The sequence below is a fragment of the Takifugu flavidus genome, chromosome 1, assembly GCF_003711565.1.
Source record: "Takifugu flavidus isolate HTHZ2018 chromosome 1, ASM371156v2, whole genome shotgun sequence".
Taxonomy (NCBI): Eukaryota; Metazoa; Chordata; class Actinopteri; order Tetraodontiformes; family Tetraodontidae; genus Takifugu; species Takifugu flavidus.
Window position 1 is genome coordinate 13,544,339 of NC_079520.1, and position 23,771 is coordinate 13,568,109.

The 23,771-nt window shown below is 41.4% G+C and overlaps 1 protein-coding gene and 1 long non-coding RNA gene across 4 annotated transcripts in view; one reads left to right on the plus strand and one right to left on the minus strand.

Moving 5' to 3' along the window:
* Positions 1 to 462: 462 nt before the first annotated feature.
* Positions 463 to 21,055, minus strand: LOC130540237 (uncharacterized). The gene is made up of 3 exons (XR_008954338.1): positions 20,352 to 21,055; positions 18,761 to 18,821; positions 463 to 1,020 (listed from the first exon to the last, which is right to left on the minus strand). It is a non-coding gene; the product is annotated as an uncharacterized LOC130540237 (long non-coding RNA).
* clybl (citrate lyase beta like) overlaps positions 7,908 to 23,771 on the plus strand; it is a 39,501-nt gene continuing 23,637 nt past the window's right edge. For 2 of the 3 annotated variants that reach the window (XR_008954327.1, XM_057059162.1), the window contains exon 1: positions 7,909 to 8,012. Coding sequence is in view for 2 of the 3 variants with exons in the window: in XM_057059162.1 (XP_056915142.1) it covers positions 7,969 to 8,012 (44 nt within the window). In the remaining variant the exon portion in view is untranslated. Of the gene's footprint in view, positions 8,013 to 23,771 lie in introns of all 3 variants that reach the window. The other variant, XM_057059186.1, reaches the window with a different exon arrangement.

The window sequence follows — 23,771 nt, forward strand, 5'->3', positions numbered from 1 at the left end:
CCTCACAGATATAAAACATAGGCCTTTTTCTCAGCATGATTCCCTCATCCATGTGACCACATTGTCACCAAGATATGAAGGACATTGGGTCGGTGAGAGATCAGGAAAGCAGCTGGGAAAGATTTGGAAAGTTTGCAAGTGTCATTTAAGCCACCGTCAACAGAAGCTGTGACAGCAGTGCAAAGAGGATAAACATGTGATGGGAGTAGGGGTGGTGCATGTCAGTACATCCAGGAGCTGATGGTTAGGCTTATTAGGAATGAGCTTTGTTTATATGGTTCACAGTTATTGTAATTGTTTTAGAGTTTGACATATTTATACATAATAACCACGTGGGCAGTATTAATATAATAGGAAGCTATACACGATGCTGTATGAAACAGTGGGTCAACAGAACCACAGACACAGAATCTTCTGCTTGACCAGACCGCTGTGCTCACTCTTCCCTACCACTGATGTTACCCAAACATATACATATTAGTCTTAAACAAAGCCTCTACTCATGTACAGCCGGTGTGTCAGGCCATGTTTAAAGACGTGGCTTTGTTCTGTGATCCGTGTCGTGGCAGGTTTTTCAGGTCATCTGAGACTACGTGCATATTTTGGATGTCGTCTCGGCTGTTATATTATTGTTTTATTCACAGGGCATGGACTAATTATTTCAACAGCTCTCTTTGGGGAGCAGACTGACAGTTGCCATCATTGGAGTGATCAGTGTGTTTCTCTGACTCGGCTGAGGCTACTTGATGTATATTAACAATAATTGGTGCCACCGCCACAATGATGTTTAGTAAACCTTTGTGCTATTTTCCAGACGGATGCCCACAAGGAATGTATGAGGAGTACCCAGTCTTCAGAGACGCCTTAAGAGGCAGGACAGATGGGAAAACTGTCGTCCCGTGTAGATCAGTGACACCATGACCTAATCATCATCATCCTCATCATCATCAGGTATGGATGTACAGTCTTCCTTCTTGTCTCTTCAGATCAACAGAATAAACCACATCTAACACTCCAGTTCTGAAAATTTTAAAAAAAGAGAATGAAGTCAGTAAAACAGAACCAGTGCAGCTTTAGTGAACTTAAACTGACCACCTGAAATGCAAAAAAGAAGGAAAAAGGTATCGTTGGTGAAAAAAAACAACAGAAAGCTTCCACCAAATTCAAATAAATGTGCGAAATCTTGACATTAAAATATAGACTTTTCTGTGTTTTTCGGTGTCCGAGCAGTGTTTTTTGCACCCTTTGGGTGAAAAATCGGAACTCTCCATGGGCGAACGTGTGTGTTTGGTTTGGTGTGGTGCTACACGCTACTGTACTTTGTCAGGTCCCTGTTAAGCAGTCAGCCAGCACTGGCTGGTGCAGCGAGGCGGAGGTGTCGCTGGTTCCAGCATCTAGCGGTGACTCCAGCAGGTTCGGAGTCTGCCAGTTTCCACAAGTGAATGAGAGGCAGATGTGCGATGACAGCACTGTGCTCATTAGGCTGAATCAGTGTCACGCTGTGACAAGCGGCTAACTTGAGGCATCTCTCGTCACTCCTTACTTAATCCGTTCAGCCAAAACTAGCTCCTTCTCTCAGAAGTCTCTTCGGACCATTGTTGTAGCGTGTCTTATTTTAATTTATCTCAGGTGACTCGAGTGGTCTTCAGTCAAGCTTCCTGCATATGTACAGATTCCAGCCGCCATCCCTTTGATCTCACTGGTCTGCCACTGGTCTGTCGCTGCTCCACAATCCCAGCTGTGCAGTCAGTCCTGGCGCTTCAGGGCCTCCGTCCCTGGGCTGAAGTTGTGATATCTATTTCAGTCCACCAGCGACCAGACAGCCACCTCTCTGGCTCCAGAGCATTCCATGTCCAGCCATTACTGATGGTCACACTCTGCTCATATGCTTTAGCATCTCCTGTGTCCAAACTGCTTAGCATCTGACGAGTCCCTCTGAGCCATTAGGGCCAGTTTGCAATTATAGATGTGTGGCTGCTGGACACAGAAACAGATGTGCTTTGATCTATTTATGGTAGGGTGGAGGAGGGTGGGGGTCATTGCAGCTTACTGCCATGCATGGGTCAGCTCACGCACCTCTGACACATCCTTGTCTTTCAGTTCACTTGACACGCACTCCTGCTTTTCAGCCAGTCATTAAAGTGTAACGCTGAATGGGAAACCAACACCATGTTTGATATATTCACCCATGAGATTATAATATAGCGGATATCTGTTAATGTGAAGTGAGTAAGTTTCCTTCTTTTAGACCACTTGTGCTCAACACAGTATTTAACTCCTGTGGAGGTGAAATATTATTATGTAGAGATTTGAACCAACCTGTGCCGTTGAATAACAACAAACCGAGTTAGGCCCCATCTGTTTACCACCATAATGTCCAAAGGGCAAAATAGTTACTGTCGGGGTACATTTTCGACACCTTGTCTCCTTTTTTCGCAACTCCACTTGGAGTGCTTTGGGTAGTGAAAAATGGAAAACAAATGTTCCGTCAACAGCTTTCTTATGCCCAGGGTGTGCGAGTATTTATATCGTAAAGGTGCCAACACACTCTGCTTTTACAGGCTGACCATTGCTGGGGGGGTGGGGGGGTGGGGGTGAATGAGCGGGGTTTCCCTTTGAGCCCATGTATGTATCAAGTGTATCTAGAGCTGCAGTATTTCACTTTGGATTTTATCTTATTTGTACAATCCAGTAGCTCAATAATCACATATTTAGCAGCAGGGTACGTCTTAGTAATATTTCCTTATCCAGCCATTTTTTTCTTCTCCTTGTCAGTTGTCTCATTGTCACCGCTTTGGTTGTATTAAAAATTCACGGGCCACTTGTGTGGCATTTAGTGCTCGTCTCCAGTGCACTGCGAGCCTGTGCTAACTAGTCAGTTGTGACCACTTTTCACAGCAGCAGCAATGCCCAGGGCAAAATATGATTTCATAATGGTGTCAGTTCCATGTCTGATGGGAAGATGGTAATAATTCAACCACCAGTATGAATAATGAATGAACTCATATCATTTCATAAATCAGAGGGGACACAGCGCAGTAGTAAACAGGCGTGTGCTGGGTTTCCACTGTAAAAACAGAGCTCAGCGTGTTATATTACAATTGCTGTGGCAGTGTTGCGCCTATACTGTATGGTATAGGCAACAGCGGGTTATGGAACAGCACTGTAACATCACAGATGTGCATTCAACAGTGCACAGAGGGAGTCCAACATCGACATTGTGCTGGAAGTGGGTCTGTCCTGAGCTGAACCTTGTGTACACAGCTTTAGTTCCTCTCTGATGTGGGTGTTTCGCCGTCTGCCAGTGTCACGTTGTGAGGCCACCGTCCCGCTGCGTTTGTTCCACGTCAGACTGCTGAGAGGAGCAGAGTACTATAGCGTTCATTCACGAGCCTACGTTTAGCAAACACGGTCGTTAAAGTAATTCAATCAGGATTTTTGTCATTTTCCCTTAAAAAACAAATTAAAGAATGTCAAATCTTTAGTTCATTTCAAAGGCAACAAAACATGAGTAGTAACTGAAACATTACCTGCACACATGAGCTCTCCAGCAAAATAATAAATAATAAAATGTGCAAGAGGTAAATATTGCTCAGGTCTGGCCAGACCTGCTCATTAATTCAGTTAAATGAAGTGAGAGAAGGGGGGAATCGGAGTGAACCCAACAGGAAAAAAATCCTTTAAAGTATTTCCTGTGATTTGTGTAACATGCCAAAAAAACAGAACCTCTTCATAAAACTTGGTGCTCTTTTCTTCCACTGAAAGGTAACTCATCCAGTGTTTCTGACTGCAATTTATGGCTGTTTCCATTCTCTTACGTCCTTTCCTGTTGTTGTGCGATTGCTGGGTCAGTAGCTTGGTGTTACATCGGGTCAGGGGTGCACTCTAGATCTGTGCACCATTTTTGGGCTGTGATGACTAATGCCTCCTGACATGGTCAGCTCCATCAGCCCCAGCCACATCATTTAAGTAATGTAGAAGTCATCAGGGCCTGGGATTGCGTGAGGGCTCTCATCTGGAAACCCAAACAACTTTAACCTCATTGAGTTCCTGTGGAAGAATGCAAAAATTAATGAATGGATGAAGTTGCTACTTTGCCTTACTGGCTTACACCAGGCCTGATGCCCTTACATAATGAAATAATTCAAAAGAGTAGTTTTAAACATTTGCTCACTCGAAAGTCCACATGGCATTGATCTAATGTTTACACCATGGTTGCTAATCATAATTTTGTAGCCATTTAGCTGGTGTGATGCTCCACTCTTACCATAACTTTACAGGCACTCAACTGAATTGTTGCTTAACCTGCGCAGTGACCCTGCCACATGTTATCTGCATCCCTCTCACCCCAATATAGTACTACACAATTCCCCTTGTGGGCAAAGGTTTTGCAAAGAGTCAACCAGGGCCAAAGACACATGAAAGGAAATCCATAAAGCCTGTCTTGGGCCAGAAGAAAAAAAAAAATTCAGCACTAGTGCTTACTCATCTGTTAAAAACGGAGTGATCTGCAAAGTTTGTATGAGAGGGTTTTTGACAGTGCCCTGCTGCTTTGTCAGTGCAGCACATGCTGCAGGCACTGGCATCCCCTATTGCCTTCCAGGTCATTGGCCAAGCTCAGCGGGAGGTGGGCTTCTAGCCCCATGACACGTCCCTGATTCACAGCTGGATCCGTAACAAGGTATCATAGTAAATGAGTCGGTAAAACATCACTGCTTTGAAGACCGTGTAAAATTGTCATGATATCATTTGTAATTCTTGATCTAGACCACTGCTGAAAAAAGGAGACAGTCCTGGTACTGAAGGGGTTTTATTCCTCCCCATCAGTCTCGGCCCACTGTCTTTCTGGTGGGCGAGTCCTGGAACAAGGGGCATCCAAGCCAATGTAAGAGGCAATAAATAAACCTTAAGTGAAGCGCAGCTTATAGGTGTTGGACACGAGAATTCAATGGTATCTGGCATGTTGTCCCGTTCTTGAATGTCATGGTTGCTCCTCATTACGTATGATTGGTGAATGGTTGTTCTGCGTCAGATTGGGAATGTGCTGGTGTGTTGATACTGGTGACATTTGAGGATGTTGTACAGGGCATGTTAGAGTGAGTCAAACAGTGTTGCAAACATCATAGTTGCTGATTAGTTAACTACCGTCAGGTCTTGTACGTTGTTTGTCATTTTATTGAGGGGTTTTGCTCTGAGCCTTTGTTTCTCCTCTTGTCATCTTCTGCCGGTTGTTCTTGGCTAGTATTTATTTAGGATATTACTATCTGGTCCTATACAATAGATCTTAATATTTAGTGTTGGGTTCAGGTCTGTGTTATTTTAGCAAAATCTGCCAAATGTGTCAAACAACATTGCTAAATCTAATTAGAATAATAATAACAATAGAAAACATAGAAACAATTGTAGTTTGTTTGATAATATAGTTATGAAATAACTGAATGAAATGAAACTTGGATTTTTTTTCATCCTAAATTTGCAATTTAGATGATATTTAAGATAGAGTCCATGATTTCTATTATGCAATAAATGCTCTCACTTGTGCATTTCTGACCTCTAGCCTTCTTGTGTTTAGAGTACAGTTAGTGAGGTGCCAGTCTGATGGATGCAAAGAATGAACAAACATCAGTTCCTCTCCAAAACTACAATGGAGACCTTGGATCTAAATGTCATGGTTTCATAACAGATACACTGACATTTGTGTGATGGGATTTAGCCATGGGTTAATACAGCCATTGCTGGTACTCTGCATTGATGTCCATCTCACTGGGGCTGTCTACCTCAGATTTTTCCCCTATTTGGTGGCCTCCCAGAAGTCATTTTCAAAGAGATGAATTGGAGTCTACACCGGTTAAAGCCAATTATTTTATCAGGGAAAAAAATGTTTGATATGTAGGTTTGTTTCATTTTATGTTAATATGCCTCCAGAGCTGTTGAGATCATTCTATTTGGTGAGTGTTGGGCTGGGGCTGGGGGTTGTTAGGGGAGATAGCTGATCAGAATTAAACTCAGAGCCATGTAAATCTAATCAATTATCCCATTTTTTCAGATAAAATGTTGGTAAATGAAAACACATTTTCCAAAAGTCACAGTATAATGAGAAATTTAAATTGGAAACAGAAACCATTTGTTCATTATGAATTCTGGGTTGTGGTGGTGACATGCCATCCATAAATTTTGTTATCCTTTCATATTTATTTTATCTATGACTACAGCTTTGGCAGTCATTCAAGACTTTAATGAACCACAGACTTCTGAGGCATCAAGGCCTAGTGATGCGTTGTCCATTTGAATGAGGGAGTATAGCGTGGACACAAAAGGGAGAAAAAAGCTTTTGCCTTTGACATAATATCATATTGTTTTATGGGAGAGGGGGCAGTTGGTGACTGCAATTACAGATTGACAAGAATAAACCCATTCATAACACATAGAATCAACCAGAACACTTGATTTGTGTGTGTGTTTGTGTGTGCGTGCATGTGTGTGTGTATATGTATGTGCGTGAGTGCACACATGCAGAAATGGTTGACATGAATCAAAAAATAATTTTCTCTGCCTTACATGGATACAGAGACCCCCCCTGCTCTGGCGCGACCTGCAGTCGGCTGCTTTCTTAGGCTCAGAGGTTCCTAGGGGAGACCAGAATGGAAGTTGAGCATCTTGCTGTGATCCAAAGAAAGTGTGCCAAATGCTATCAAAACTGGATTAGCAGACAACAATTGTGTTCAATGAACATAAAGGGGAGGGAAATCGTAGTTTCCAAGTAACCCATGGGTGGAATTTTCCAACACCCTGGAATTTTTTATCCAATGTGAGAATAAATGTGCACATAAGCTCCTTTGTTTGGGGATAACATCTTTTAAAATTCTTTAATATTTCTTAGAATGCCATTGAAAAATAAATAACTTCTTTACCTGTCAGTGTTGTTTGTGGAAAAGTTTGCTATCTTCATATGTAAAGAAGCTTGGAGTACATACCGGTACATCTTTTATGTATAAAACATGAATCATGCTTTCTATCAGCATGACTAAAGTTTGGGTTGGATCTTTGGAAGCAAGTAATCATCCACACTGTTGTTGAACAGCTCATGTATAATGCCAATAAGTGAACAGCTATAAGTATATTTATGGATCAGATAATTTCAATCAATCATTAAAGGGAACAAAGATGCAGTCCTAAATGAGCAATTCAACAATTGTGAAAATGTTGCAAAATGTGTAACAAAAAATTCCAGAAGCATCAAAATAAAGGAGTATAAATAAAATTGCTTTGTGTAATTGTTGACGTTGTTGTTCTGTCAACTTTCTTTTCTCATTTACTGCATGTTAAATTCTTGCTTACCTTCATCAGGTAAAACTGGCCCATGTCCAGCACACACGCACACACACACACACACACACACACACACACACACACACACACACACACCACACACACACACACACACACACACACACACACACACACATTTAAAGAGACCTTCAGCCAGGGGGCTGACATTTGGTGCATATCCCCTGCTGACTTAATCATGGCAAATATTGCGTGTCATTTTTACACCACTCTTGGACCTGGCTGATGGTAGTAGTAGTAATTCACCACTGCTGTGAGAGAGAACTCCTAGGGTGAGGTGCCTTGTGCTCAAATGTTGCCTTCCTTCAAATCTTTTCTGTTGTTTTCTACATCCTTCTACTGGTTGATAAAAAAAGACAAAAAAGAAACATTAGTGAGTTCAAAAACACGTAATCTTACTCCACAATATGTAGCGAGTCACTTTGATGCTTATATTTATTTTTAAATGACATTGTTCAGTAGCTGATTTATGTTTCCGCCAATATTCACTGTTTACCTTCCCATGTGGCCACGGGTGGCTCAGGCTCCGCCCCCTTTCTTCCCTTTAACCAATCACAAATGTGGTCCGCGGCGCGAGGAGCCAATTGCTGCTTCAGCCTTTTATACGTCATCGTCACAAACATGGCGGCGCACATAACGAAGGCAGGAAAATTACTAATTCCACTGTAAGTCAATTTATCTCTTTATCAAGGCGTCTCCCGCGAGTGTTCTGTGTTTTGTATAAAAGAAGGCGTCAAAGCATTGACACCGTGTATAAAATCCCCTTGATTTACTGCCATTTTTCATGTCATCGACAGGGTCTAACTGACAGTTATTTATTGCAATCTAATTTGACATTTGTTTTACAAAGACTGATTTCCATCGTCAAAACAAACAACTAAAACTACGCAAAGCTACATTAATTTTATGTGCACCGATATCCTTCCTGCTTGTAGTCGTCTTGATAAACGATAAATGGAGTAATTCTTTCTGGTCACCTGGATAACCTCTACTGGTTTGTATGACCAAGCAGCTATTTGCTTAAACTCTGGCGCACATTGAAATACTCACAATGTCAAAGCTCCAACGTTTCTCATCTACTTTATTTATTTAGCACATTCGGTGCCTTTTGCAATATTTCATATATTAGTGTAAATGTTGCTCATACATTTAAATGCAAAGTGTGAAGTTCACCTGGCAGCTTCTAAACTTTTGGCCAGATGGGGAAATTAAGTCACTAGAGTTGTCGGGTTTTAAGGATTTCTTTTATTATAATGACATTTAGCTGCTATTGTTTCAGTCAAGCGGGTGAAGGTATGGTGAAGGACCAGGGTTTTCTTTCCATATGATTTTTTTATATTCCTGAGATGGTGAGCAGATTCCAAAATGGACATTACCAGGTTTCATTGGGCTTTAACTGTAAGTTAGCTTTTACAGTGTCTCACGTGAATTGTTCCACCATAGGGTTAGATAAAAAATTAATGGGACACGAAGCATAACACATTAAAGATAACTGGACAAAATAACATATTAAGTGATTGGAGAGTTAAGCTGATGACCTCAGTTGAAGGCAGGCTGGCACCCACTAAGTCATCTAATTTAAACTAATTAATGAATGAATGATTTGCATCTCTACTTTACTACTTGCTTGTTTAAAATGTTCCATTTACTGGTTTGGATAAGAGGAAATGGACAGAAAAAGAAGAGTTGGTATATTCCATAAAGCATGCTATATTGTTGCGAGATCTGGCTCTACCTTAAGGTCACAAATCTGATGATCCTGCCAAATTTGACAGTTGCTCATCACATGAGTGTGTTCCTGAATGTGGTACATTTTTTCCCAGTTCATATTCTCAGTCAACCTTTCTTTGTAGTCTTCTTAATTTAACATATTGGATGTTTTAATGCCAGTATTAGCTATGCTCAAATACAGCTTTAACATATTTGTAATTGGAATCAAGTGTATGGTTTATGTTTCTGGGAAGCTGTAACTGTCCTCTATGGGTAAATAGAGCCTTTAAGATGGATAGCCTAAGAGAGGAATGCACGCTTGTTTTATTGACAGCCTAGAGCCTTCGTCTTGGCGTTGGCGGCAGACTGCTCTTTGTCACAAACACCCTCGTGTCAAAGATGCAACAGCATCCTGGAGGAAGCATTGACTGCCGCTATGAAGTCGACAAGTGATGAAAGTAGCCTAGAGGTTGTCAATTAAGAGAGCCAAGGCCTGGTCCTTATAAGTTAATGGGCAGTTTCCTCTCTCAGGGCCTGCTAAGGCTTTACAGCACAGCTTATAAAAAAAACCCAAGTGTAATGCACCCCATAACGTTTTCAATTAAGATAAAGGACATAAAGCAGTGCAGAGACTTGGCAGCCTTCTAAAATGTGGTATTTGGCATAAATTGAGAAGGGAATTTTCAATTGGCCCAGTTGTGTTAAAACAGCAGCCACTGTGCTGGATTTTATTTTGATGGCACTTCATGCTGACTGGAAGCATTACAGGCTTCCTGGTGTCTTTCCATTACCAGCTCCTTCAGCTTGGTCATGAGGATGCGCAGTCTGAAGTTTTAAAGTCCTTCTCAGTCATAAAAGATTTTAGAGACGTCGTTACAATTTCAGTATAAGACAAAACGGATAATTGAATGTAATACAATTAATTAAAATAAAATAGGTCTGAGCTGATGTAGTTAGTGTGACTACGCGGTAAATCATTTACATTCTGTGCCGTTGAAGGGAAGAAAATGCTTTTAGGCAAAGAAAATCCTATAAATCAACTGGTCCCTTTGTGCGGCCGAGCTGGCTTTGGCTTCCGGGAGAAAAATAAATGAGTGTTAAATAAACACCAATGTGTTGACACCTCATTTCCTCATTGATTGGTGGTGGAAGCTCGGCTTGAGGTGTGTGGCCATAATCCAATCAAGCAAGAAAACAACCATGTTGACTGTGTAACCAAATTCTTAAACTGGGATAGAAAGCAGCTTTCAGTACATTTATTCCCTCATTTGTAGTGTGTTTAACCTATGTTGCAAAGTTTGTCCATGGCCATTGTTTCTGGATTGAATGACAGGTGCTATATAAATTTAAACTATTATTTTTATCACCGTCATAATTATTGTTCTTTCAATGAAATACGGGATAACTTTTTAACGTCACCACTTTATTCATTTTGATTTTCCAGCTAATATTAAACAAGAAAACATAGTAAAGTTGGCCCGCTGGCGGCGTTTCTCTGAGACTTTCTGCACTTTGAGCCGGAGTAATTCAATAAGACACTGCTGATCCCGTCACTCATGTCTTTGAAATGTGTTACGGAGCTTTAAGTAACACGTGTTGCCATGTGAAAACAAAGTTGTGGTGACTGGTGTGGCGACCAGCTGCGTAAACACGGCCGAAGCCGCCGTGTGAAATGACAGAAGAGAAGCCTACACTTGTTCCAGCTCTCATCAAGGTGGATCCATGGAGCCACCAGATGGATACGTTACCCCCCAAAAAAAGTAACCCAAACAAGTTCCTTCACTCCGAACCCGAGGCCTTTGATCAGTGACACATCTTTGCTTTCAGAGTAAGATTTCTTTGGACCCCGGCGCTCTCGTGGATACGCATCTGTGTAAACACAAGTGAGGAATGTGTGGACAGCACAACGAAAGAATTTTGTTCTGGAAACATGGGATGTGCTTTGCTAATGACTTGTTGTGTGGTTTGAAAATGAGCAAGGGGGTCTGATTGAATGAAAAGTCACAAAAGATGACGACGCAAGTGAGTCAGCGTGTTTTGCTTTTGTGTGGTGTGATGTCATTCAGTCCGAGTACCGGAATAATAAAATCGCTCCTTCCAAAACATTTGGGAAGCCTGCTGGTGATATTGTTTTTCAAAAGGTGTTTCTCCAATGGTGTTCATCTCTAATGAAATCCACTTTTCTAAAAGGGCCTTTGCGTTTTCCGGTGTAACTTACTCAAGCTGGTCATAATCTGTTTGTTTGGCAGATGACTATTAAATTTTAAATCCTATATCACAGACAGGCTTCTGCTGTGAGACCACCCAGTTTCCACTGTCATGGCTATTTGTAGACAGTATGTTGAATTTTAAAAGCATTTACTGTAGGTATGACTAACATTTTCTAATAAAGCGCGCCGGGCTGGAGGAGTTTATCCTGTGTAGCATTAATTAGGTAGCAGTCCGTTGTGTGTGGGCAGGATATTGCTTCCAGACTTTAAGTCGGCTACGCCATCGCTAAACTGTAATGGTTGTTTTGAATATTGACTCCGAGACGCCTCAAAAACAATCAGTGATGAAGATGATGGGTTGTCAAGGGAAACCTGTCCTCTGCTTTGTTTGTCCGCCACTGTTACAGTTTTCTCATGACACCAGTGTTGGCTCATTGCCATGGTGATCACTTAGTTCCAGGGTGATGAGGTGTAACCCATTTAGGCAGCATTTCCTGTCTGATACACATCATTCTAATGAGTATGAGACCTGCTTTTATAGCAGCGTTTGTTAACTAGGTACAGCAGTGGTGTGTGTTTGTGTGTGTTTGAGTGCGTGTGCAAGCAAACGTCCATTAACGTGTTTTTTTGTGGCTTTTTCTACCTCATTCTTTTTGTCTCTTTAATAGAATTCACTTGAACAGAACATGGGCCCATTCTGAGAGCGGGGTGCAGTTCTTGGTCCAGCCTCTTGGTGTCAGGCTTGACAGTGTGCTCTGTAAGGACCGTTTAAGGACCTGTTTGTGGTCTCCTTCTCGTGTATTTTTGTTAAATAATCTCAGTTTGTCATTGATGGATTGTCAGGAAAGTGATATCACTCAAACTGATGTGCAATATGGGATATTTTGTCCAGAGCCTTCACTGTGCAAACATTGTAAAGTTTGGCTTTCTTTGGCTTCAAAGGATGTGTTTCACTGGGTTTTTGAATTTACCCCTTTAGTGACCCCAGTGGGTGCAAGGAAAGCTATTATTGTAAATGTATTAACAGCTAGTACTTTTTCCACAAATGAAGAAAACCTGCTTTCATCCACTAGTCATCTTCTTGGCCTCTTGGTATCCCTCAGCTTTTTTGTGTGTTGCTTTGTTCTTTGATGAGAATGTCTCCAGAGCATTCTTGCTATTTTCCCAATTGATCCTATTCAATTATAGCTTCTGTATTCCAGTTCATCTTATTTTTTATTGTGGTTTGTCAGTGTCTTACATTACAACAGACCGGTGCACACCTGCCTGTAAAAACAAGGGCAGTTAATTATTTTTCTACTGCTTGGAACCCCGACTAAATTGAGATGATTACGTAAATCATTTTTAAATGACCAGGGCAATGGTTTTGTGAAAGAGTTTGATTGAAAACGAAGTGTGCCCTTGAGGAAATCTAAAACATTCAATTACCATTGTGTTGCAATGAGCTTTAGGCCAGTAATGCATTTAAAGGGATTTATCCAGTTTTGTTTTAAAATGTCTAAAAGCATCAGGAAATAACAGTGAATGTGCACGATACAACACATATGCCACCACTTGTCAAAGACCACATTTAGACCAGTGTGGGTTGAGCAGGAAGTGGAGAAGCAGCCCAGTTATGGTGCAGTACGACTGACACTATGTTACATACATCATCAAGAGGAGGATGAAATTAGACTATTTACATTTTTAAAAACAGGAATGAGAATAAACTCCACAAGGTTCCTAATAACCGTGGCAACCGGCACCTACTAACTTGTAGCACACTCTGGAGGAGGAAGAGGTTATTATTGAAAATATCGGGCTTTTCTGACCATTCTGGAGCTGAAGTCAGATCCCCAACTCTATCATCTCGCCCGTACTTGGCTAATAAATCAGTCGTATAAAACAACAGTCACACAAGCTTGCCTTTGTCGTTAGTCTTGAGAACTCGTCACTGCACTGTGTTGAGATTAGGTAATTTGGCCATTAAAGTATTCTAAATTTTTGTTGTGGTACTCCTCACTAGCTATAACTGTCCTATCAGCTCTGCAGCGCATATGGACAGGAGATAGATAGAATAAGGTGAACTTTTATACTTAAAATATTTCAATATGAATTGGTCTATAAATCCATGTTCCATGTCAATGATCACATTTTCTCCTCCATATTGGACAAATGAGCTCATTATCACACTGAAAACTGGACTAAGGTATACTTGTCTGAATTAATTGCAGACTTTGTTATTTCTGATGTCGTTGCACACACACCTACAACTTCTCATCTCACGTTTGGCTGCGGATGTGCGGCCCCATACCTGTCACTGACACCACACATCCTTGCCTGGATGTCTAACTAACTCTCGCTCAGCCCCCTCCGTGGTGTTTGTTTGGCTGCTGGGTTTTGTTTGTTTATTGTTTCCAGATGGCAGACACAGACTTCATTTGAGCAGCTTTCAAGTTCCCAGAGAGATTTTTACTGCCTTGGCTGAAGCGCTTATCCTGTTTCCTCTAGTCGGGCTTTATGATAGGCCCTTTATACATAGCAACTGGAAACAACTGTCACTACCAGTCTGGGCTGGGGGGGAAGTACAGGCAAGCCCGGTTCGAAGCTCTCTCCTCTGAATTCTCCAACCGTACGGTGTCATGCCGCTGTCGTTTGTTTTTCCAAGGAGAAATGGTCTTGGAAGAGAAAACCTTTAGTGATTGTGGCGGCTTTTCCAGATGTGAAGTTAGCGGAAGATGATTGTTGGCGTGCTCACTGCTTACGAAGCTTGTGTTGTGTTCCTTACTCAGTGTCGTCTGGGCATTATTAAGGTCTGTGACATCATGTATTTACAGGAAGCCAGGAGGGAGACTTGCCCCAGTAAATGTGGGGGAGGACCAGTGAATGTCTTTACTCATCGGATGCGGTTTTAAGACTAGTAGTAATCAAAGCTTTCAGCTACATAACCCCCCCCCCCCCTTCTCTTTAAGGAGGCATTTTCTCCCGACTGCTGCTGAATGAGTGTATACCCTGACATTCCAAACTGCCTAATCCCATTTTTCGCAGGGTTTATCCCAGAGTAATGGTGTCTAAACTGCTACGTTTACTAATGAAAACATTACTCAACAGAACTCAATGTTGGGTTGTTTTTCTTTATAATTTTGTGATATTAACAAGCATTTGACACTTTTCTCACGTCAATCTAGAAAACTAGCTGTCACGCTTGCTTCAGTTCCAAATGGATGATTTGCCCTGTTACGATGTATTGGCCCCAAGGTGTGAGCTCGTAGTGGCGCTCCATATGTTGTGAATGGCGAACCAGTCGGGCTGACCTGCTTGTGAACCAGCGCAGGGATCTCCAAGCTGAAGTGTGAGGAGATCCGACTTTAACGTTTACGTAATCGGCGGTGTTTGTGTTTTTGCACCACTGAGAGCCCGGCCGATGGGCTAAGCTCATCAGGGTTTGGGATCTGGTGCTGGGGTGAGAGAGAGGGCAGACTAGAATGACCCATATCTCCAGGACACATGGCTGCAGACTGTGGCTCTACCAGGCCGTCCCATCAGAGTTTACTACAAGGCCCACAGCCAGGGCGTTTAACTGTCTGGTGCAACGACATAATGCCTGTGCTAATGCTCTCCTTGGACACAGCTACTCTCACTGGAATCTACTTTTTGTTGTGCTGTGGCCATTTGCAACTGTGCAACAACATTCTAGATGGTACATAAATGAGAAGTTACAGTTAAGTATACAAACCAATGAAGAATTTATTTACCCTGTTGTCTTATATGCTTTATATATATAAAAGAAATCAGTCGTATGCTTTGTTACTGCAGTCCATTGAGAGACTTAAAGGGAAAGTACCAGGGAAATTCCTTGGAAATAAGACTAAAGGTGAGGAATTACATTTTTTTTACATTTTTCAAGTCCTAGAAAAAGTCCTAGAAAAAGTCAAATGAACAGAAATGCATATGAAAGGATTATCAATGACTGGAACTAGACTTCATCATCGCTTCATAGTACATAATCTGCCCCCAGTTTTAAGCCCTTTTTAACTAAAACACAGGCCACGTTTACCATTATAATAGCAGGAAAAACTGACTAAGAAGCTGGCTTCATAGCTTTTAGTCAAATTTTGGTAAAAGAAGAAACAAACACACATACATAGTGGTGTTAGACCTAGTGGTTGTATATTTTAAACCCGTGGGAAGTGCCTTTTATAAATAGACAGTAATCCAGTTGTAATCCAATAGTAATCCAAATGGTTGTTTCAGAGTGTAAAATTTATTTTTTTGGACCAAGGCATGATGCTGTTCATGTTATACTGTGTTTACATTGCTCATTGCAATAGAAAGATGCCTAGCAGAAGAGATAACAGTAGTCCTTTTTTAAATGAGGGAAATTCACAAGAATTTCTTTGTTGTAAATGTTAGCCTTGTTTAGTAGCCTCTTTTCTTTTTTTTCTTACATGTTTCCTTTTTGAGGTCTGTTGTTAAATACATGCATGCATTATCATTTATTAGAACACATATTCAGTATAAAGAGATAATTCCAAAGTTAAAATTCTCACTTAGGACTCATTATCACCTCGGGGCCGATGTGGCAACAAACAAGTAATTATTATCTCTTGCGGCTGTTAGCCCACCTAATTAGCGGAGAAACCCTTGGGTATAGAAATAAAAGATATATAAATATTTGCCACAGTCTCCCTCAAGTGTTCACCATGATTGTGAGCAACAGTTCCATTTTGTGTGGCCCCATAAGACAAACATAGATACTGTAGCATAGATACTGATGTGCACAGACAGCGTATTAGGTTTATCTTTGATATGTCCCAGCTGACGTACAGACCGATGAAAGTGGTCTGTTTGCTCTGAATAAAATCTGTTTTAGGAATTAGCAGTCAAGTCAGCATCAAATTAGCATTGGATCTAACCTTGTCACACCATGCTTTACCCATAAGAAATTAGTTTTGTTGGGTACTCTATGTTTAGCTTTGCTGATGGGTTATATTCACCATGGAAAGTGGACCCTGCACTCAGATGGCAGTATAGACAAGACCACAAGCAAATTGACATGGCTTTTAGTCCCATCTTCGATGATGCGGTACTTCCTTAGCCTTTTGTCTTCTGCTTGGGGCACAGCTGTCATACTAGGTGCTATCCGTGCTCCTCCCCTCCCAAAAACCTCAGGCCACGCGCCACTGCACCCCAAACACTAAATAGGAGCATTAGACACACTGTGTTAAGGGCTGCTGGTGTTTGAGCTGTGGTTGCGGGTGCATGTCTTGTCCCAAGGCCAGAGGCATGCACATTATCACAAACGCAAACCCGCAGCTGCACACCCCACTGCAGAAGTTATCTATTGCTTTGTATTCCTTTTAAAAGACAATAGATTTATTCTTTTGTGTTAAATGCTCCTTTGTCCCATTGCTGACTTCCTTTTTGTGTGTCTCCCATTGACCCAGCTTTGTGTTTTCAGCTTGCTCCTCCTAGCTACAGATCTGCACCGTGAAAATAGCCACAAGGCCTATCTGCCCATATGTAGTGTTTCAGATTTTGATTATGCAGCACCGCCATCACACCTCAGCAGGGTATATCCAAACATGAAAATTAATTCACAGCTAAATGCTGCTATATGCGGTTAGAGACGGAGAGGAAAATCAAACATGGGTTTACACCAGTTAACGACCGCAGAATTAAGAAAGAAAGCCTAAAGGCAGGTAGAGATGGCAGTCTTCATTAATGAGCAAAGCAAATGGAACAGTTACTTTCCCCCTGCTTCTATTAGCAACACATGCAGATATGGCCATTTCAGAGTGGAGAGCTGCTTAATTGCAGGGAAGTTTAATGGGTAAATAAAATGACCGGAATATATATGTTTTTCTACAGCTGCTCAAAAATCAAATCCATTGAAAAATAAGAATACAATTATCATAACGAACTGTGGCTGTAAACAAGCTGAACACTCACAGGAGAGCTTCATTGATTTGTATGTATTTAGAAAGTTTGAGTTGGGCTGTGATTTTAAAGAAGACTTGTTAGTCTACGTCAGTTTTCTTTCTTTTAATCATTTAACGGTATTACACTTGGCAGATCATTTCTTAGTAGACTGTCATGTCTGTCTGAAGGTATTCAAACATTTTAGCAGCATTATCATGTTATTACACTGCCTGTTATGAACTTTAGCATGAAAGTACTTGTGCTTGACTTTGTCTCAGAGCAATGCAAATGGAATTGCCCCCCGTTGGTTTGGAATGCACCCAGCTGGCCTTTAAAAGGTGATAATTGGAAAATACAGGATGAAGCCACAGTCAAAGTGGGGACCTTGTGTTAGACCGAGTTAACCGTAGCAACCGATGAAGGAATAAAACATGAAACATGGAAATTAAATATAGAGCGGTCTTCCTGATTTGGGAATGTGCATCAACAATCAGCTATGTTGCCTTCAGAATACTAAAATGAACTACAGGCCATCGTGTATGAAAGGCTCATCAGAGTGTCTTTTGCAGGTGACCTTTGAGTCTGCTCAGTCCGGTAGGAATAAGAGTTACAGCTAAATATTATTAGAATCTTTAGAATTGCTAAATATTATATCTCTAAATCTAATCTTACATCTCAGCTTTTCATTTTTTCCCCGCAGCTGGAGCGATGCTCTGTGCGTTACTAATCCCTTTACCTTTATGTAGCTGTGGGCTGCTCTGGCCTGCTTTACTGCTACCAATAAGACCAGTGTCACCTGTAATGTCATGGCTAATAATGGCTCTAGAGGAATCTAAATATTTTTAAAATGTGCAGTGTTTTTCCATTCTTTCCCAGTGCATTTCTAGGACGTGCACTGGATTGAGGGACCTAAATGCAGATTTTGATAGTTCCTTTAAAATAAGTAAATATGTCAGTAACCTTAAACTGAACTACTGAAAAATCTCCATCTACCAAAAATGGGACATAAGGTAATGATAATATTGGCAGTTGGCAGACTTGTGCAGCAGCCCCCCCCCCCTTTAAAGCCTGTTTCCACTTTTCTTGTGTTAGCATATCGTACGCCTGGGCATCCTGTCTCTGTTACTGTGTTCTCCTCACAATGATAACATTCTTTTGAAGTTTGTCTCTACTACAGGATCTCAAGCCGAGGACAAAGCTAGAGGGGAGGGAAGGAAATTTCAGCCAACTATTGATACTCACCTATTGTTTATATACGGGTCTGTCCTACATAATTCTGAAATTTTCTCTGTGTTTGCAGCAAAGAAATCATACTGCGCATAAATTAGACTTCCATAACTGCGCAGAAACGCTGGACACGAGCTTGAGCGTGCGCTTACAGTGCAGCTGAAAGAGGCATGTCAGCTGTCATGACCTGTGTCAGTCAGCAGACATTTCCAGCATCAGTCTGCCACCACCCACCCTGCCCTCTGTACAGGAAGCTTTTTACTAACTCCAAATGGAATCTTTTTTTATGACTTCCTGTACCTGATTACCTCTGTTGCTATATGAATTCCAGAGAAGGACCAGTGTTACTGTACTGCTGACCTTACCTTTGCATGTCTGTGGCGTTGCAGAGGATGTTGCCTCCTATTCTCTGTTTAGGGCAGTGTCCTGTGTAAAGTTAGTAAGAGTAAACCAGATTTTCTTGGCTCCTTCGGCCACAGTGATATAAACGGAATTCCGTCTCACAGAAACACTGCCCACTCTGTTTTCATTGTAGCTGTGGAGAAATGTTTAGATATACCATTCAATAACAATTAAAATATTGGCAAAAATATGTTATCCAAAAATTCCCCCAAAATAGTATATATTTTACCCTTGCAGGTAGGAAAAGATGGTGCCTGTATAGATGGACTTTAACAGTAATTTATTCCTATTCAAGCAACAAGTATTTCCCTTAACATGAAGTTATTGCTATATCTTCATAATGGCAACTGATATTCAGTTGTAATACCGTGACTGTGTCAGACAAGTAAAAAAAGGTATAATATCGAGTTTCCATGAGCCTCCCAGTAAGGGAAGGAAGGGGCACTGTTTATTGCCCACTCCCACCCACACCACACCCTTAATGGAGAAATAGGCCAAAACAGGGTCCTGCTTTTTTCCTTGTCTCTTTCCACAAAACAGCTCCATGTTTGTATTCCATATTGTTGCATCAGCAGTTTCAGCTGAAATGAGACTGTCGACCATAGCACAATTAAAACTTTACCTTTCAGTAACCAGGAATGTAATGAAGTACATTAAACTGACTCATCTGGTCTATGATATACATGTACATTATATTTTTATACAGCTTTGTTTGGACAACGTGCCATGTAAGTCGTCATGGAGCAGCTAGAGAGCCATACAATCTCTTTAATGTTGGGTGCAGGGAGGGGTCATGTGCTGTTAAGGGAAGGGGGATGTGGCCTATATAATACTTCCATGGTTTGGCAGTCAGATTTTCAAGAAACTTCCTGGTGTGTCAGGATCAATCAGGCCTAAGCCAGTCTTAATTAAGAGCTTGGGGCTTGGCAGAAGTTGAGGGCAAAAAGCATCCCTGTTGTTGAGAATAATGGAGTGTCCATCATTACAACAATGTAGAATATTGTGCTTATTAAAATTCCTGTTTTATAGTCTCACCAAAGGGAATGCTATACTATTATTAATAATAATTCTATTGGTAAAGGATGATGAGTGTTTCCCTGGAGAAGAGTATTGCTTGACTACATTAATGTTAAACTCTCAAAGCAGTGAACTGTGTTTTCTTAAACTAAGGAATTTGACTTCACAGAAACTTAATTAGTTCATTGTTTGCATTTTCTCAATTTCACTATAAACTACAAATCAAAGTGGCCAGAAATTGTATGTTTTTTTTCAGGTTTCTCCAAGGCAGTGGTTTTTTCATTTTATAACAGGTGCAGTTATCTGTTTCTACCACTTGGGGGCACAGGCTACTTACATGGAGCCAATGCTGCGACTATCCACGGGAGGAAGGGTGTGTGTATGTGTGTGTGTTTGCATGCACAGTAGGGGGACTTCATTAATCTAATGTAATATGATCCAAAAGACTGTACACTTACTCATCACACATAATGTCCCACAAGAGAAGAAATAAGACAAATGTCACAGATGCCCATCTTTCTCTGCCCTGTTTATTACCGGTTGTCGTTTTCGTCCAAATCCAAACCTCAGACAGTCATCGCCTTAGAATGTTTTGGTCTCCTGAGTGGATCTTTCCAGTACACCCATCTGTCAGACTTCTTTCTTTAGTCTGAGGAGGGGTAAAGGGGTGTGTTTGTGTCTGGACCCAGGCGGGTGGATGGGTGGGGGCTAGAGATCAGACAGAGTACATATCAAATCTTAGGCCAAATATCTAATAGTCTGATGTACCATCTGATCAACTGTTCCAGTTGTACACATTTTAGACCTATCAGAGCAAATCACGTTATCTCATGATAGTTATTATATATTTTAATTACTTGTCCTTCCTGTTGCTTCTTTTAGACTTTTTTAGACTGCTTTATTGAAAGCTTCGGCGTTCCTTCATCCTGCTTTTTTTTTTTTTTCTCGACTACAGGATAGTTTAAAGTCAACCAGGTTTTCATCCAATTTTATAATGCAAAAGTGAAGAGACGTCAAATTGTTTAAATTCTGCTGTTAAATGCTGCCTCGGCCTTTTGTAGCATCATATCGGCAATTTTTTTTATAATGTGAGCAGTGAGACATGTTCTATCTTGCAGAACTAACATTATTAATGCATTCGGATCATGAAGGATTATGTAAATATGCTAGCTGAGTTGGAAAGAGCATCCACCTTGCCAGCACTAAAGCATTTAGGCTCTAGAATGTCAGATTGCTCCGGTGATCGGAGGATTCAAGGTGGCAGTCCTTCCAGTTTGTAAGGGCGGATGTGTTTAGTGGACTAGATATCATGTTGTTGCTGTAATGACGCTGAACGTTTCCCAATCTTCTTTGTATTTGGGAATTATGTGCAAGTCATTGTGGGTCTTTTTTAAAATGTGGGGATAGATTAAAGCAATAAAATAGTCACATGGTAAACGTCAATGAGTAAACTTTACTGAATCTTAACTGGGCTTCTTTCTTTCTTTTCTCTACCACTGCTGCCACTTAAGACAAAGTCAACGCCATGAATTGTAGAGAAAGCCTCCAACCTGTCCCCTGCCTGTTTTACCAAAGCAATGCAATCCTGACACTGGAGAACAAGCATCAACCCCCTCCCGCTCACCCCTGGGTAACATGTTAGAGAGTGCTAATGTTGATGGAGGTGACAATTAACTATACAATGATCACAGTGTTGATGCTGCTTGTATCTCTGTCTCAAAGCCTTTAGAGATAAGAGCCTGTTTGGAACACAATTGAGAGTGGGTTGATAATGAGGATGACAAACAGTTACGTTCAACAAAAACAACACAGACTATGCTTTCTAGCAGCTGCTCATAATATACGGACAGACGCATCTTTGTTGAATTAAACTTACACTCACCGTGGAAATTGGCAGGTGCGCCCGGGGTCTGCCGTTCACACTGCGTGCCAATTTTTAGCCAATGTGAAAGGGGCTTTAGAGTGGGAGCTTTCTCTTTGATTCAGGGGTAAGGTTCAAGTGACCCTCTGTCCTAACCAAACATGGACATGATGACAACCGTTGGGACAACAAATCTCCCAAGAACCGTGTCCTGCCAACATTTTCTCTGCCCCTCCACTCCCACAACACACCCCAACCCTTCAGCCTAGGTCTGTGATCCTGCATAGCAGAGCATCCAGCATAATGAAGCCATATAAGCCTGTTATTTGCTGCTTTATGGCTTGTTTTATGAAGGTGAGTGGACAAGCAGCTCTCAAAATGGTTCCTGTCACTTTAACAAACGGCATTACCACGAGAAAAGGAGCGTTGTGATGGGAGGGCTGGATCTGCGAGAGAATGGGCTGAGGCCTTTATGTTAGCCCAGCCTCAGCTTTGATGGGTTGAAGTCTGGCTGCAGGCAATCACTGATACATTTTACGTCTTCCGCCTTTTGTCAGGCTGACATTATTGACGTTTGAACTGCGTTCTTATTCCCACCTCTTGTCCATTAATCAATTACCAAATCGATCCATTAATCAGACTGGGTGATGGCCAGTGAAAAGCTTGTGGGTATGTGTGAAGATTTGTGGGAGAAGCCTTAGGCTATTGTGGAGGAGGCCATTCACCTGCGGAGTGCACCGTTAAGCATTTGGCTTACAACAAATATTTTAACCCTTCCTTAAGAATCTGTAAGTTCTTTATATTTAGAGTCACTTTCCAAATGCAGGATGATAGTTGAAGCTAGTTTGCTTATCTTCATAGATGTTTTTTTTTTTTTAAATGAAAAACATTTCGGTAGCTTTTATGTAAGTGTGCTTTTATTATTATTCTATTCAGCAATGTGAAAGTCAAGAGGAAGTTGCTTTTTTGCTTTAACCAAATGTTTAGTGAAATGTTGGCCCAAAAATTTAGCAGTCATTACTGTGTCCCTCAAAACAAGAATCCTTTTAAAATGAGAGCAAACATGTTTTTGTCCATCAAACTGTTTCCATGGAGGTTAGGCAGTAGCATAATTGTGTTTGGGACACAAACAGAAACAGATCAGACACGCAGACAGCCAACAGATCAAAACGGAAGCTGCGGGAGCGGAACCCTGCATGCTTTGATTAGGTTTGGTTTGGGTTGGGTTGGGTTTGGTGTGTGCACACTAAAACATCCACCCCAGTCTGTCTCTGACCTTGCCAAGTTGTTTGCCAAAAACGGCCAAATATCAGCAGCAAAAAGTTGGGGAGCAAAAGCCAAAGGCTGTTACAGTCCACCCCCCTCGGTGCAACCGGGGCCAGCCGACAGTCCTTAAAGTCGTGTGGGTTTAGTGAATTAAGAAGACACTTCTTGTGTGGATTTTTCAATTCTTCAACATGTCATTTGGCCGGGAGTGCCATTGTCCCCTTCCCCTTTTCTCCCTGCTCCTTCTGCTGAGACGAGTTGTGTCATCCCCTCATGATCAGCACTTTTGTTGCCTTTGTTTTTGGCCCTACCTCAGAAGTCCATCTTGTCTTTTATGTCTCTGCCTTTCATGCATAAGGGAACAGTTGTGGCCTGTTGTGGGGCTGTTCCAGTGCATTTCCACCAGTGGGGTTTCCTTTCATTCTCTTCAAAGTACTACAATGGGGCTCTGAAGGCCTGAATGGCCAATGCAGAGTGCACAATCCTACAGAGCCCACTCATTTTGTTTTGGCAGAGTCAATAAAAATGCTAAGTTAAAACCTAACCCCTTTATGCCCTCCTCAAATGGAGCAACTGGCTTGACCTTTTTGAGCTCTTTCTCAATTAACTTTTAATGATAAATTCATTGATTTTTTTAAGTGTCATTTATAACCAACCGTATCATTCTGCTCATATATATAACAGTGTCAGTGCAGCAGGAGTTTTACTTTACTTCCGTTTATGTAACAGAGGGGCTGAGGTATCTGGAGAAACTTACATTTATCTCTTGTGTCCTTTATATTCTAACATTTCCTTGTCCTGAGACTTAGATCAAGACGTCCCTGTTTTTC